Source organism: Ictidomys tridecemlineatus, chromosome X (genome assembly GCF_052094955.1).
Source record: "Ictidomys tridecemlineatus isolate mIctTri1 chromosome X, mIctTri1.hap1, whole genome shotgun sequence".
Lineage (NCBI taxonomy): Eukaryota > Metazoa > Chordata > Mammalia > Rodentia > Sciuridae > Ictidomys > Ictidomys tridecemlineatus.
Window position 1 is genome coordinate 75,343,797 of NC_135493.1, and position 16,428 is coordinate 75,360,224.

Here is a 16,428-nt window from a genome sequence, read left to right on the forward strand (position 1 = left end):
CCTTTTTTTCTTGAAGAAAATACTACATACCAAAACAATATAGCAGAATATAAACAGAAGAAAATGAAAGTTAGGCATAAACTGATATCCCAAAACACTGAAAATTTTATGATGTTCTCTGTCCCATTTTTGTGATGCATATTGCATGGTTGAGATCATACATTAAAGTCTTAAAGTGTCTTTTACTTTGAACACCAGAAGACTTACCCTCATCTTTTTCTTCTTGGATCTGATGGCCTTTAGGCATTGCTTTGGGCAAATTCAGCCATGTACACAGGCTCACTTATCATAATTGTTGCTGTTATTGTCTGCTGGAATGCATGGAACTTTTACAAGCATTTGCCTCTCATATCAGCTATTTACGCTGGCTCTTCATTGGGATATGAACTCTGGTTTTCTTCATTCCTACTTCCCAACTGCTATAGCCACTGGTCACAGGAAAGGCTATGAAAGGAAAGCCAGGCACAGGGAGATGGGAGATCAAGAAATGAAAGATGGAGACCAGGCAGAGATACACATTAGAGTTTGTCAGAGCTGACAAATAAAGGCACATCTCTCCATAGATGGAGAGAGAGGCAAAACAGGCTTGGGGGTTGGGACTTTTATGGGGCAGGCTCAGGGATTAGAGCCCAATCTGGAAGGTCCTAAAGGAGGCAGTTAAGGGTGAGGTTGGTATGAGGGAGTGGTGATACATCCTTGGGTGGGAAAGCAAAATTTTTCTTAAAATGGCGGCTGACACTTAAGATGGCTGTCCGGATGCTAAGCAAGGATCTTACAGGCACTTCCCAATGAAACACCAGAAGTAAAAGAGTCTCCTGGACATAAACATGAGGTCATACTTTCATTGTAAAACCCCAACCCTCATCTCTTTCCTGACTAGAAAATCAATACATGGGCAAGATATATCTCAGATGTGGGAAGCAATGATCCCCTCAGCACTGGTTACATTCTTCACAGTTACTCACTCCCAGTCCAAAACAAGGAGTGTCCAAGATATATCCTGAAGTCACAGCAGTGCAACATAAGGGAGCTCTTTGTTATGTCTGATTTGTGGATGGATACATTCTCAAAAATATCTGACACCCTTATTTGGCCATTAGGCATCTAAGTCCAGCAAAGACTATATTCAGAGATTAAATTCTAGGCTGGGGAGTGTGGCTCAGTGGTAGAGCATCTGCCTGGTTGCCTAAGGCCCTGGGTTTGATTCTTGGTGCTGAAAAATGAATAAACAACAACCAAAAAGAAAACCAAAACACTTAACTCTGAACCAGGGTAACATGTATTCTGGCTGGCAGTGGCAAGCTGGGACAGCTATCTCATGGAAGAGAGGAAAAGTTGACATTATGCACAAATTAATGGTAAATGAAGGCTGGTTGTTGGTAAAGGAAGAAAAAACAAGAGTTACAAGTTCAAAAATCATTCATCTTAAATTCACTCTATGTTTTATGTGCTTCACACTCATTGTTTTATGTGCTTTACAAATAGGAATTTGTGCAGGTCATGGTGGCTACACCTGTAATCCCAGCAATTTGAGAGGCTGAGGAAGGAGGCTTGCAAGGTTGAGGCCAGCCTCAGAAACTTAGCAAGACCCTAAGCCACTTAGTGAGACCCTGTCTCAAAATAAAAAATAAAAAGTGCTGGGGATGTAGCTCAGTGGGTTCAATCTCCAGTACCTAAAGCAAAACAAACAAACAAACAAATGAAAACCACCCAAATAGGAACTTGTTTAATTCTCTTAACACTCTGTAAGTACTATTATCAACAACCCCATTTCACAGATGATGAAACAGAGCCAGATAAGTGAGGTAACTTCCTCAAGGTCACAGACATTGTAGACAAAGAAGCAGGGATTTGAAATCCAGCAATCCAGCTCCAGAGTTCATGCTTTTAACCACTTCATTATGATGCACCATTATAGGAACTTTGGAAAAATACAGAAAAACACAACAACCTGTGTAGACTAATACCACTTGTCACATTTTGCTGTACCCTATAGACTGCCTGCCATTTAGATGCATAGATTATATAGTACATGATATATACTCTTTAAAATGCAATCACATTTTGTATCTTGGTCTGTAACCTTCCTTAAGGCCATTTCCCCTATGTGTACACACAGTCTTACAATCATCATTTTAAATATGCATAATATCACTTTGTGTTGTTCAAACATTATTTATTTAAACGGTAAACTACTGAGGGTATTTAGCATTTAGACTGCTTCCAACGTTTCTCCGTGACAGAGTATTGCAGAGGGATGGGTGATAGGCCTTTTTTAAAACCACCTTTTGAACTCAATGAGCTACAGCTGCAAAATAAAATTTAAAAAAAGAAAAATACCTCGCCTAGCATGCGTGAGGTGCTGGGTTCGTTCCTCAGCACCACATAAAGTAAAAAATAAAGACATTGTATCCACCTATAACTAAAAATAAACAAATGTTAAAAAAAAAAGAAGAAAGAAAGAAAGAAAAATGTCCAGGGAGGGCAGGTCCCACGTAAGGGAGGACGGTGGCGGAAGTGGGTGGCCACCATAACTCTTCCTGCTTTCCCTTTGTCTAGCGACCCCACGGGATTGGCCAGAGCTGGCGCCGAGGGACTGCAGAAGCCGGAGGCTCTCACTGCGCACGCGTGGAGGAAGTAGTGGGGATGCGGGGGAAGTGGTGCAAATAAGGGCGTGTTGAAGAAGTAACAAAAAGCGCAGAGGTGGGCTTTCCCGCCCCAACACCACCTTTGTCTCCGCCCCCTCAACACGGCACCCAGCTTCTTATTGGTCAATCATCTTTAGCCCTTTTGGTCCTAGAGCTAAAGGACTGGGTCTGTCCCAAGCTATGCCTGCTTCCGGAGCCGCGATTAAAATGGTCGACTATGATGCCGTTTACAGGCATTGTTTAAGACATACCCATGGGGCCTGAAGGGGCTTTTTACGGCTACCGGAGCAGTTGAGAGTTCAACGGCAAGTTTCGAAGATGCCGCCCAAAGGAAAAAGTGGAAAAGGGGGGAAAGGTAGAGCATCCAAAGTAACCAGGGAGAATGGGGATGGGTGAGGAGAGGTGAATGAACGGACAAGCGATTCTCAGGTCCAAGACGGAGGCAGCAAGTGGCCCCACAGAGCTGCCATAGATGATGTCAGGACTTCCTCCGGCGAGGCTTGGAAAGGATAAGTGGGCGACCGGGTATTACTTGTGTAAACACTTTGGAATATAGTGCAGGGACCGTTCTGGTGGGTAGTAGAAGCTGGTAGGAACGGCTCCTCAGAAGCAATGACTTGGGGTTGCTATTTCAAGGGATTATTACAGCTGTAAAGTGTAATCTCATCAAAAGCCACCAGTTAAAGAAAACTCGTATAGATAGTCCTAAGAGTCTCTTAAGTGCTTAGAGAATGACATGCCCACCATGGAGGAAGGACTCATTCTTCAATCGAACACACATATGTTAAGCACAGTGGGAGGATATAAAAATAAGGTACACATTGCTACTCTTAAGGGAAGATAGAAGTATAGTAACCATAATGTACCATACTACATGCAGTACTTAGATTTGTGTCAGATATTGTGGAAACTAACAGGGAAGGGAAGACTTCCTGGAGTTGAGTTTGGCAGGCCAAGATGGGCAATAGATAGGGCAAAGCATTCTCGACAGCAGGAATAGCAGAGGTGAAAAACAGTATGATTTGTGCAGTGTGGTGTTGCTGGAGAAAAAAATCAAGACAGAATGGCAATTAGTTTCTCACTGAAGACAAACAAAAACAAATCATGGAGAGTGCTGTATATGATGTTAAGAAGGTGGGTTAAGGGTCAGGAAGACCCATAAGGAGACTGTTCTGGTACTCCAGCTCAGAGATGGTGGTGGCTTGAACTAAGGTATTGGCTGTGGGAAATCAAAAGAGAAAGTAGTAGAATGATGTCACAGAGGCCCAAGAGACTAGAATGTTTTAAAGAAAGATGATGTGGTCTGTTAAGCACAATAGAGAGACCAAATAAGATGAAAACAATACTATTTTACACTTGGAAATTAAAGGTGACCTTAGGAAAGAGTGGTTTCAGTGAAGTGGCAGAAGCCATATTGTAGTACTAGAAGACTGACAGGGAATTGATTAGTTGGCTACAACCAATATGGACTTCTGTCGAAAGTTTTAATTAAAAAAGCATAAAAATGGGATGGGAGATAGAGGAGGATAAAACATTAGGAGACAGTTTTATTTTGTTTGTTTCATCAGAAGAGTGAAAATATGAGAGTGAGGCTGAAGTGAAGGATCCAGTAGGGTGAAAGGTCAAAGTACAGAAGAATGAAATTTCAGAAAAACTGGAGCCTATGACTGAGGTGGAGCTGCTGACCTTTGCATAGAAGTGGCACTGCAGGTTTGAGGTCTAGAGAAAGAGACAGAATGGGTTTGGTTGTAAAAAATTGGAGCCAGGGAGGGGAAAGGCATAAAATTAGGGAGATTATGCTTTCAATTCTTTAATAAAGTGGAAGGCAAGAGTATTTTAAGACTGAGGTGGGCAGGGTTTCATTATGGGTCTTGAAAAGAGTGACAAAAGTTTGGAATGTGGTATTGGGAGTGGAAATGAAACACAAATAGAAGGATTGCCCTCAGGGCTGGGAGCCTGGCAGATTGAAGGCCATGTATTTGGAGAAAACACAGTCTACACACTCAAATTTTACCTAGCGCCTTGCAACTGGCACAATATTTGATCAAAAAAAGCCTGGTGTAGCCTTGAGCCAGCGTTGAGGTTTTGTTGGACAATTTTAGTAGGATAGCAGCTGGGTACAGTGGTATGCCCTGTCATCCTAGCTACGTGGGAGACTGAAGCAGGAGGATCATTAGTTTGAGGCCAGCTTCAGCAAGTTAATGACGCCTATCTCAAAATATATAAAGGGCCAGAGATTGTAACTCAGTTGTAGAGCACACTTGGGTTCAATTCCCAGTAGAAATAAATAAGATAGTAGGATAGCAACACATGGTAAATAAGGGTGCCACTGGAATGCAGTTCAAGCATAGGGGTTCAGCCTGGGAAGAGGAGAAGTCTGATAGTCTAGGGTAATTTAGCAAGATAAGGGAACTCAGTGGTAGGGGTGGGAGTAGGGCAATGGTGGTACTCTGTGAAGTCAAGGAGCTGGTGTTGTGAGAATCGGGTATAAGAAACCTTGAAAGATTAGATTGTAAACATAGACTGAACTACTAGTTGTGAGTGATGCAGTTTTGTCATGTGCCTCTGGGACAGGTGTCCTGAGTAGAGAGCACGGGCATTCAGGAGGAAAATTCAGAACTATGAGATTAGGTTGTTGGATGAAATTCCTCAATTTAAATGGTGAAATCACCCAAGTTGACAGCAGGACTGAGAGTGGAGAGAAAGCCCAAGTTGAGGCCAGAGTCCTTAGTAAATGAAAGGGAGTGAGTTGGCAGTTAGAAGATGATAGCATCCAGGAGAGGAGAGCATGGGATAACTGGAAGGTATCAGCATTCAAGAGTGAATACAGCTGGGTGTGGTAGCACATCCCTGTAATTCCAGTGACTCCAGGGGCTGAGGCAAGAGGAACTTAGCAGGACCCTGTCTCAAAAAATACAAAGGGCTGGGGATTGTAGCTCAGTGGTTAAGCACCCTTGGGTACCCCCCCCCCCCAAAAAAAAGTGAATACATAGCAAATTAAGAGTTTGGCCTAGTAAAATTCTTAGTAATAACATTTTCTTAGACTTCTGGTAGTCAGTATTTTGATTTTCAGTTTAATTAAATATTTACTGAACACTAGTAGTGTGTCAGATACTATGCTAGGCATTGGAGACACAGGTTGAATATCCCTTGTCCAAAATATTTGGGACCAGAAGTGTTTTAAATTTTGGAGTTTTGTGGATTTGGGAATGTTTGCATAGACTTGACCAGTTGAACATTCTTAATCTGGAAATATGAAAACTGAAATGCTCCAAAATCTGAAATTTTGTGTTAAGTATTCACAAAGTTTCAGATTTCAGGGAATTCTGGATTTTTGGATAAGGGATGCTCAACCTGTACTAATACAAGTAAGATGTAGTTTCCTGCTCAAAACTTTTTGATAGCTCAGAATTTGGAATTTATTCTAAAATATGAAGCCGAAAGTGTAGCTCAGGGGCAGAGCACTTGCCTAACATGCCCAGGGTCCTGGGTTTGATCCCCAGCATCACACACAAAAAATCCAAATTCCTTAATGGGGCCCAAATGCTCTCATGTCTTGATATTAAGCCCTCTCCCCTAGGCTGGCCCATCTGACAGTGCTCCTGCCTCAAATTGACCTCATCTGTACAATTTCCTACATATGCTGTTTCTCCCATCTTGGAATGTCCCTATCTCCTTTCTTCAGCTAGTCAACTCCTGCTCATCCAGGAAGTCTTCCCTGCCTGATTAAAATGTCCTCTTAAAATGTGTTTCCACAACCTCTTGTCCATAATTTTCTCTGTGCCTGCTGCATTCTCCTGAAATGATCTGTCTTCCTCACTAGAATGTGAATTCCTATGGATTATTCATCTTTGTACCCCCAACCTGGAACTTAGTAGTTTCTTAGGAAATGTTTATTAACTGAACACTTAATCCAGCTATAGTTATTGGGAACATCAGCCTCTCAGTAAAATATAAAGTGCTGCCAGTGGTCATTAATCTAAATATCAATGATTTTTTCATAGGGAGACATCAATAGGCAGTGTAATAGACTATAGGAATTTAAACATGAATATATTATTTAGCCAAATATATTCTTGGAAATTTTACTTATTGGAATTGTGAGTGCTCAATCTATATAGTTGCAGTACATATGAGAAATCTTACAAGAGTTTAGGGGTTTGTCCTTAGAAGGCAGGATTGGAAATTGAGTCCAGAAAATCTGGACCAGGATTCTGAAGCTTTCATTCATCCATTAGCACATTCATTCATGTATCCATTCTGATGTAATGTTTACGAAGGGCATGAATTTCCTTTGTTTTAAGAAAGGTGAGTCACAGATTTCATTTAGTTTGATATAGTAAAGTTTCTGGCAGAGTTCCTTTTTTGTAGTTTCATGCTATGATGGAAGTATCAACTTGTCTTGTGTGCTGAAGCTTTCTATGAATACCAAGGAACAGTTTAAAAGAGTACCTATCATCTCTTCTCTAAAGGGGGAGCAGCCTCTGGGAGTGACAGTGCTGACAAGAAGGCTCAGGGACCCAAAGGTGGTGGCAATGCAGTAAAGGTGAGTTGATTCACTAGTTCCCTTTTTCCATGTTCAGCATTAGTCACACACACACACACACACACAAACACACACGATGCTTAACTCATTCTTAAAGGCTAACCTAACACTGACATAAAACCAAGGTGATGCAGAACTGGAAAATAAGGATCAATCTTGCTTATAAAAAATAATTCCTTTTAGGGGCTGGGGTTATGGCTCAATTGGTAGAGCACTTACCTAGCACATGTGGGGCACTTGGTTCGATGCTCAGCACACATTAAAAAAAAATGTGTCCATCTACTATAAAAATATTTTTAAAAATTCCTTTTAAATATTTTCTCAAATGTTTTCTCAGACATCTAGAATTTCTTCCTGCTTTTATTTTTTATTTATTTGTTTATTTTATAGTGGCACTGGAATTTGAACTGAAGAATGCTCTACCACTGAGCTGCATCACCTGCCCTTTTTAAAAATTTTGTTATGAGATAGGATCTTGCTAAGTTACCCAGGCTGATTTCAAATTTGTAATCCTCCCATATGAGCATTTATGATCCTTCTGTGTCCGCTTCCTGAGTCACTGGGATTACAGGTGTGTACCACCTCTCAGGCTCCTTCATACTTTACTATTATTCCTTAAAACATTGTTAGATATTCTCAATGAAAGAGGGCAAAAGGTACAGATGTTATTTCTCACAACTACATGTGAATCTACAATTATCTTTAAAAACCCAATTAAAAAATCTTAACCTGAATCTACTCCTTTCCATATACCTCATGTATAGCCACACTGGACTTAATTTTTCTGGAGAGGACAGAATGCCTCTTTAAAGCCATCAGTGGAGAGTCTCTTGGGTTAAGTGCTTATAAAAGTCAGCATTTAAGATGAAAATTGCATATAGCCAAAATTAGCCTAGAATATCCTTTATGAAGAATGTCATACTGGAACCTAACATATCAACTCTCATTAGCCCAATTGCTGGCTCATAAAAGTGACCACTTCTTCAGGTGAACATCAAATGAAGTACCTGAAGATGAACATTCCTTATGAAGATCACATAGTATGTAACCTTTTGGGATTTTCACTCAGCATAATTCTCTGGGGATTTCATTTGAGAAAAGAAATATTTTATGAAACTGAGAGCTCAGATAAAAGCTAAAAGCCACCTCAGCTAAATAAACAAGTAAGGGTGTAGGTCTCATTAGAAAGTTCCCCACCTACTGGGGAGCTATAAGCCAGGGCCTTGACCATAAATATGGTAATAGGAGACCGTCAGGAAATATTACATGAAGTACTTAACCTAGTCCCAGAGGAGCATCTGCATGAGAAAATTTAATCTAGAAACAGAACTGTACTACCGTGTGCTATGTAACAAGGCAGTTCCCAAGTTAGGATTTGGGAGTCTGTAATTTGATTCATTTATTCAATGAGGAGATAGATGATTGCTTTTCTGCAGTTGTCCTCCATTCCTGTATGACCATCCAACCATGAAAAGTGGGGATCCTGGTGTTCAAAGAAATTTTTCCTAAAACATGGACCCTAAATACAACCTAGGTGCTTCATATGCTGTTCAGCTGAAGAATTGGTCACTTTTACAACCCAAGAGTTGGGCTAATGAGAGTTAACTGTTAGTCTCCAGTATGACATCTTCATAAAGGATATTCTAGGCTAATTTTGGCTATATGCAATTTGGAAGTTGCCTCAAATAGCAACTTTTATGACCACCTAACCAAAGAGATACCAAAGAGGTATTGCTGGTGGATTTAAAGAAACACCATGCCCTCTATAGAAAAATTAATTCCAGAATGGCTATGTACAAGGTATATGGAAAGGAGTGATATGTAATTTGGTAGTAAAGTAGATTTGGGTTAAGTTTTTTATTTTTAAGATAATTGTTGATGCACTTGTGAGAAATAATATCTTACCTTACACCCTCTTTTCCCCAATAGTAACATCTTACAAAATTAGAGTACAGTAGTACACCCAGGACATTGACATTGATACATTCAAAGAATAGAACGGTATCATCACCCCAAGAACCTCTCCTGTTGCACATTGATAACTACATCCATTTCCTTCCTGCCCCTTCCTCTACCCACTTCTTAACTCTTGGAAACAACTAATTTGTTTTCCATTTGTGTGATTTGATAATTTTCAAGAATATTAAATGTAACTTTATGAGATTTTTTTTTCACTTAGCATAGTTGTCTAGAGATTTCATTCAAACTGTTGTGTATTCCATGATGTAAAAGTGCCATAGTATGTTTAACCACTAACCTGTTGAAGGACAGCTGAATTGTTTCCAGTGTTTTCAAAGGCCTCAGCAGGGAAGAGACCCTGGGACACTCTAGCTTTTAGGGTCTCTGCTCCTTCCATATCCTCTGATTGTTTCAGTTTCCACCCTTGTGTTCACACCCTACCCTTGTATACAAGCTTTATAGATTCTGAGACCCACCTCCTGACCACAGCTTCCTTCCTTCCCTTCCTGTTTTGTTCTCCTCCCAGATTCCAGGCCCTCAAGCCTGCTCTGCTCTCCCCACTTTCTCTCAAGTTTCATATTTCTTCTCCTGTCCTATTTCCTATGAACTGCAAATTGAATCTAAGAGCTTGATCCATGGATTAAGGAGCCCTGACATTTTTCCTTTTGGTCATCCTCATTGCATCCACCTCCAAATTACCCAGCTGAGGATTAATCCAATGATCTACTTTCTTTGTACTTAAACCCAGAATTGCTGGGCCCTACTGGAGAGTCCCATAGGATATTGAGGATTGGGGCCACTAGTACCAGTCATCTAATCTTATCTAGGCCCTAGGCCTTGCTACTCACCAATCTTTTACTACTCACTGCAAGCTGTCTACCACTCTGCTCCAGCCACTCAGCAGATAACTTCATCCAGTGGTTCCCAACCCTGGGTTTGCATCCAATTCACCTGAAGAGCCTAGAGGCTCACTCCAGACAGACTACATCAGAATCTCTGGAGTGGGGCCTAGACCTTGATATCTTTCTTAGATGCTCTTGAGGTGATTTGAATATGCTACCAGAGTTAAGAAATGCTGGTCTACTCTCATAGGTTGGTGTGAGGATTTAATGAGATAATTTAAGTAAAGCACTTAGCACGGGTGTCTAGCAAACATTAAGTACCTGATAATTTTTAAGTAGGTTTATTATTTTCACAATAATTATTTGGTAATTAGTTTAATTTAATTAAATTATTGATTTGTTAAATTTAATAATGTATCAGTGACTTAATGATATTTTAATATTTTCACAAGGATTCAGGAACTCCTTGGCTTTCAGCCCTCATCAACAAAGTTATCTTTGCCCAAATTGCCCTTCTCTCTCCTCAACCTTTTTCCTTTAAAGCTAATTTTTCTTTTTTTTCTTTCTTTTCTTCATACTAGGGATTGAACCCAGGGGCACTTAACCACTGAACCATATCCCCAGTTCATTTTATTTTATTTTATTTTATTGAGACAGGGTCTTGCTAAGTTGCTCAGGCTGGCTTTGGACTTGCAATCCTCCTGCCTCAGTCTTCCAAGCCACTGGGGTTACAGGCATGTGCCACAGCACCCGGCTAAAGCTATTATTTCAAAGTGTTTTGAAGACCAGGCCTTGCGCCTTCATTTATTTGTACCCTCCTGTCTTTGTTCTGTCTCCACCCTTTAACTCTTTACTGGATCCTTCCCTTGATTCTGAAAGTATGCTCAGGAATCTTGAAAATATATACATATTCAAGTTTTTTTTTTTCTCTAACTAGAGCCCTTTCTTCTTTGTGAACTAAATTAGTTGAAAGTGCCCAACATGATGGTTTACCTTCCCACTTCATATTGCCTCCTTGGTCAACCTGCTATATCTGGGCTTCTGCACCTCTGAAACTCCTTTTGCTAAGGACATTGATCAGTCATTGCTGTTTGTGTGGGTTGCTAGAATTCAAACCCAGGGCTTCATGCATACTAGGCAAGTACTCTGCCACTGAGCTACATGCCCAGTCCCATCCATTGCTAAATTTATTATATTTCTTTCATAATATCTATAGCAATTAATTAACCCTATTGATCATTTCCTCCTTGAAACTTTTTCCTATGTTGTTTTTGTCTGTCTGTTTTGCAATGCTGGGGATGGAACCTATGGCCGTAGGTATGCTGGGCAAGTACTACCATTAAGCTATACCCTCACCTCTTCTTTTTTTCTTACTTGGTTTCTAACACACTTTTCTCTCCTACCTACTTTGCCTTTCCTTTTTGTTAGGCTTTTTGTGCTTTCTTGTTTGCACAGACATTGATATTCTCCAAGGTTGTCTTCAGCTTTATTTCCTCCTCTTCTCATCCTGCAAAGCCTCCATAAGTAATCTCACCAACACCCACAACTTCAGCCACCTCTTCCATGCTCATCGCTCCTGAACTTTGGGGCTTCGTTCTCTTCCAAGACACAGTTATAGAATTGCCAGCTGATCATCACACTTACGAAACACCATGGGTCCTACAAACTCACTCTGTCACACTGTCCAAACCAGAATATTTGTTCATTTATAAAATGGTGGGCAGTGTCCCCTTTCTGTGATCATGAGTGCTGTGTACACTACTAAAATTAGGTAAGTCAAAAGGCTGCTTCATAACTGTGGAAGTAAAAAGAGAGGTGCAGTCTAGATGCTGTTGTGGCCAGGTCAGTTTGAGGTCTTATGAACCATTCTTGTTTCCCATCAGGCTAACTCTGGCTATTTCTCCAGATTGTTTACTCTGTCTGCCTTGGATAGTGCTGAACATGTTCTATAGACATTTGGCTTTCCGAGCCCTGCTTTTTTTTTCCTTTGGTGCATTCAACTCCACTAGTCAGAAAGTTACTCCAGTGGGATGAGGATACTCTCCATCCCCCTGATTTCTGTAGTTAACCCTAAAGATACTTAGCTTGCTTGTCTAAATTAACAGGGAGAGTCCTTTCACTGTACCCCAGTTTATCACCTCCAATGTGAAACAAATGATTATGGGTTTGGGGGTTGTTGGGGTGTTTTTTGTTTGTTTGTTGGTGTTTTATTGAGGGGGTTGGGTTTTTTTGTGGTACTGAGGATTGAACCCAGAGGTGCTGTACCACTGAGTTATATCCCCATCCCTTTTGTTTGATTTTTTGAGATGGGGTCTTGCCAAACAGAAGGGGCTGGCCTCAAAGTTACAACAATCCTGCCTCAGTCTCCTGAGTCACTGGGATTATAGGCATGAGCCACCATACCCACTGAAACAAAAAACTGATTGTTTGAAAAATAGGAAATTCTCCAAAACAGATATGATGACAAAATCATTTTAGAAATATAGTTTTTTTAAGAAAACATTGTTTTATGTAAACACAAGTCAAAATGAATGTTTCTATACTATTGATAGGGTTTATTTTTTTGCTACTATGGATTGAATCCAGAGCCTCATGCATACTAGACAAGCACTATACCACTGAGCTACATCCCCAACCCTGTGTTGAGTATTCTTTGTGTGTGCTAGGGGTAGAGTATTGGGGCTTGAACCCAGGGGTTCCCTACCACTGAGCTACATCCACAGCCCTATTTATTTTGAGACAGGGGCTTGGTATATTGCTCAGGCTTGCCTTGAACTTATGATCCTCACCACCATGTCCTGCTTTAGTATTCCTTTTATGCATCTATTTTTTTTAAATTGTACACAGATAAAATGCCTTTATTTATTTTTATGTGGTGCTGAGGATTGAACCCAGTGTCTCACACATGCTAGGCAAGTGCTCTGACCACTGAGCTACAACTCCAGCCCCGTGCTTTAGTATTCTTTTTAAAAATATTTTTTAGTTGTAGTTGGACACATACCTTATTTATTTATTTATTTTTATGTGGTGCTAAGAATCGAACCTAGCCCCTCGCACATCCTAGGCATGTGCTCTAATGCTGAGCCACAACCCCAGCCCCTGCTTTAGTATTCTTAATATTCAATATGTGATACTTTTTCAGAGTGTTGAATTGTGGGGTGACTGTTACACATGAGGTCCCTTTGGGTAGAAAATATTTCTTGGTGAGCTTTTTTATAGCATGCCTATTCTGATGAAATAATAGCATTTATTGAATGTTAGCTACATTATCTCAACTTCACAACCCCGGGAGAACACATAGGTCTTGTTATTATCTCAGTGCACAAATGGGGAAACATTTGGAGGTTTAAAGACATGCCCAAGGTCATACAGCAGAGCTGAGATTGGATGCTAACATGCTGTTAATCATGTTTCTTCTTTTTGTTACCACTGAGATACATGGTGAAAGAGGGGAGGTTCCCATAGCCAGAGTGCCCATTTTCCATCTCTATCAGGGTTCTGAGATACTGTCTTGATAATAAATTTGTGGCAGTCATCCACCTGGGCAGACTTGCAGGATTTTCATTTTCCACAAACTTTTTTTTTTAAGAGAGAGAGAGAATTTTTTTAATATTTATTTTTTAGTTCTCGGTGGACACAACATCTTTGTTGGTATGTGGTACTGAGGATCGAACCCGGGCCGCACGCATGCCAGGCGAGTGCACTACCGCTTGAGCCACATCCCCAGCCCCACAAACTATTTTTAACTGGTGAGATTAATCTAAATGTAACTGCTGTACTGAGATGAATCGGGTGTCCAAGTATTACAAGTACATGCTTTTTCTTTGTAGGTTAGACACATTCTATGTGAAAAACACAGCAAAATCATGGAAGCCATGGAAAAATTAAAGTCTGGAATGAGATTCAATGAAGTGGCCACACAATATAGTGAAGATAAAGCCAGGCAAGGGGTATGTTGCTTTTATTTAAAATTTTCTGGCCTCCACAGAGCAAACACAAAAGCAAGGATTATTTCTTAATTTCTTCTATTAATTTTATTTAGATCTTGGTTTAAAGATCTTAAGCACAAAAATGTCCAATTTCTGGGCCTGTGGTTGTAGCTTAGCTACAGCATGTACTTAGCATGCACAGAGGCCCTGGGTTTGATCCCCAGTACTACTGGGAAAAAAAAAAAAAAAGAAGTCCAAATGTCCAACTTGTGAAGAGTTGAATAAGAGTTTCCTATGTCTAACCCTGGCATGACCAAACTTGCACAGCTAACTTCAGAGCCTAGCAATATTATGAGTGCTTGTGTGTTCAGTCTAGATTTAGACTTCTACTTATTTGTTCTCATTTAAATAACTCCTACATAACCCAGATGAATAAACGTAGTAGGGGGGATGGGAACGGAAAAGAAAGTAGAATGAATTAGATATAACTTTTCTATGTTCATGTATGAATACACAAGTGTAACTCCACATCATGGGAAGTTATATTCCATATATGTATGATATATCACAATACTTTTGTACTGTCATATATAACTAAAAAGAACAAATAATTTTTTAAAATATTTATTTTTTAGTTGTAGTTGGATACGATATCTTTTAATTAATTAATTTATTTTTATATGGTGCTGAGGATCGAACCAGGGCCTTGCCCATGCTAAGTGAGCCACAACCCTAGCCCCAAGAACAAATAATTTTTAAAAACCTAGTAACTTTATGCTTCATGTTGAGAAATTCTTTCAAGCTACTGTAGAACTGTTTCCTTTTCAGGGCCATTTGGTATCATATATCTTTTGGATTTTTCAGGGTGACTTGGGCTGGATGACAAGAGGGTCAATGGTTGGACCATTTCAAGAAGCAGCATTTGCCTTGCCTGTAAGTGGGATGGATAAACCTGTGTTTACAGACCCACCAGTTAAGACAAAATTTGGATATCATATTATTATGGTTGAAGGGAGAAAATAAAATCATATGAAAAACAGAGTAAGTCTTATACATTTTATTTCTTTAAAGGTAATTAATAATCCTTGTATTTTATGAAATGTCAGTGTGGGTTTGTAGAAACAAAATAGGATGGGTATATAGTGTATACTACACTCAGTATTCAGTCAGTAATTCTCAGAAGGTAAGTCAAGTGTAATACTTTTAACCTGTATTTACATTCCTCCCAGAATGACTTTACCTCTCAGTGTATCCTGTAAATTTATTCAGAAATCATCTTCACGGGAGTTAAATCTCAGGTCACACTATTCATGCAACTGAAAATATTGGGCATTGAACGGATGAATTCGTAAATGGGGATCATGCAGGAAGTTCCTGGACAAAACTCCTTTACAATTTAGTAAACTGATCTACCAGGACAGGTATTATTAACTCCATTGTCAGTACATGGCACATTTAGCCACTCAACATTAACTCTTTTAATTTTTTTCTATTGTATTTATTTAGCAGCATACACAATGCTAGTTTGACTTTGAATGTTGTCCACTGTCTCTTAGCTTTCACCTATTGGTGAAGAAGCTAAATTGCCTTGTCTGTGGAACATAATCTTCCCCAAACCTTCTTTCTTTTTAAATAAACATCTATTTGTGGGGAAAAGGCACTTAGTTCTTCCATTGGTTATTTTTACTAGACTAAGCCATTCACCAAATGCTAGATAATGGGACAAATATCAGCATGAAAACAGCATTCCCTCAACCTCAGTGTATGGATTACATTCTGACTCTCCTTTCTAGGACCAAAATTCTATAGATATATAGTTTTAAATTTTAAAATGCCATATTTGAGCTGGGCATGGTGTGCATGCCTGTAATCCCAGTAGCTTGGGAGGTTCCAGAGGATCATAAGTTCAGAGACATCCTTAGCAAGTTCAAAGACATCCTTAGCAACTTAGGGAGGCCCTAACCAACTAGTGAGACCCTGTGTCAAAATTAAAAAAAAAAAAAAAAAAAAGGGCTGGGGATATAGTTCAGAGATAAAGAGCCCCTCTGAGCTAAATCTCCAAAACCTCCCCACCTTAAATAAATAAAATGCCATATTTGTATCACTCAAAAAAAGTATAAAAAATAATAATAAAATACTACTTCAAAAATGAAACTTTGTCCAGACAACCAGATGATTCTTTTTTTTTTTTCGCTTTGTTTTGTTTCAGTACTGGGCATTGAACTCAAGTGCTCTACCATTGAGCCACATCCCCAGCCTTTTTCTTTTTTGAGATAGGTCCTAAGTTGCTGAGGCTATCCTTGAACTTGTCATTCTCCTGCCTCAACCTCTCCAGTAACTGGAATTATAGGCATGGAACACCATGCCCAGCTATAATGTGATTCTTCTTTTTATTTATTTATTTTTACAACTATGTGATTCTTAACAGCAATTCTTTTTTCTTTCTTTTTGCACTACTGGAGATTAGATTTCCAGGGTTGTATACATGCTCAATCACTGAGCTA

The 16,428-nt window shown here is 39.7% G+C and overlaps 1 protein-coding gene across 1 annotated transcript; it reads left to right on the forward strand.

Annotated features, from left to right (window-relative positions):
• The first annotated feature begins 2,844 nt into the window (after positions 1–2,844).
• Pin4 (peptidylprolyl cis/trans isomerase, NIMA-interacting 4) lies at positions 2,845–14,965 on the forward strand. The gene is made up of 4 exons (XM_005342080.5): positions 2,845–3,003; positions 7,121–7,194; positions 13,826–13,945; positions 14,789–14,965. Exons 1-4 carry the CDS (start codon positions 2,967–2,969, stop codon positions 14,945–14,947), a joined length of 390 nt encoding a protein of 129 aa, XP_005342137.1. The 5' UTR covers positions 2,845–2,966; the 3' UTR covers positions 14,948–14,965.
• Positions 14,966–16,428: the final 1,463 nt, after the last annotated feature.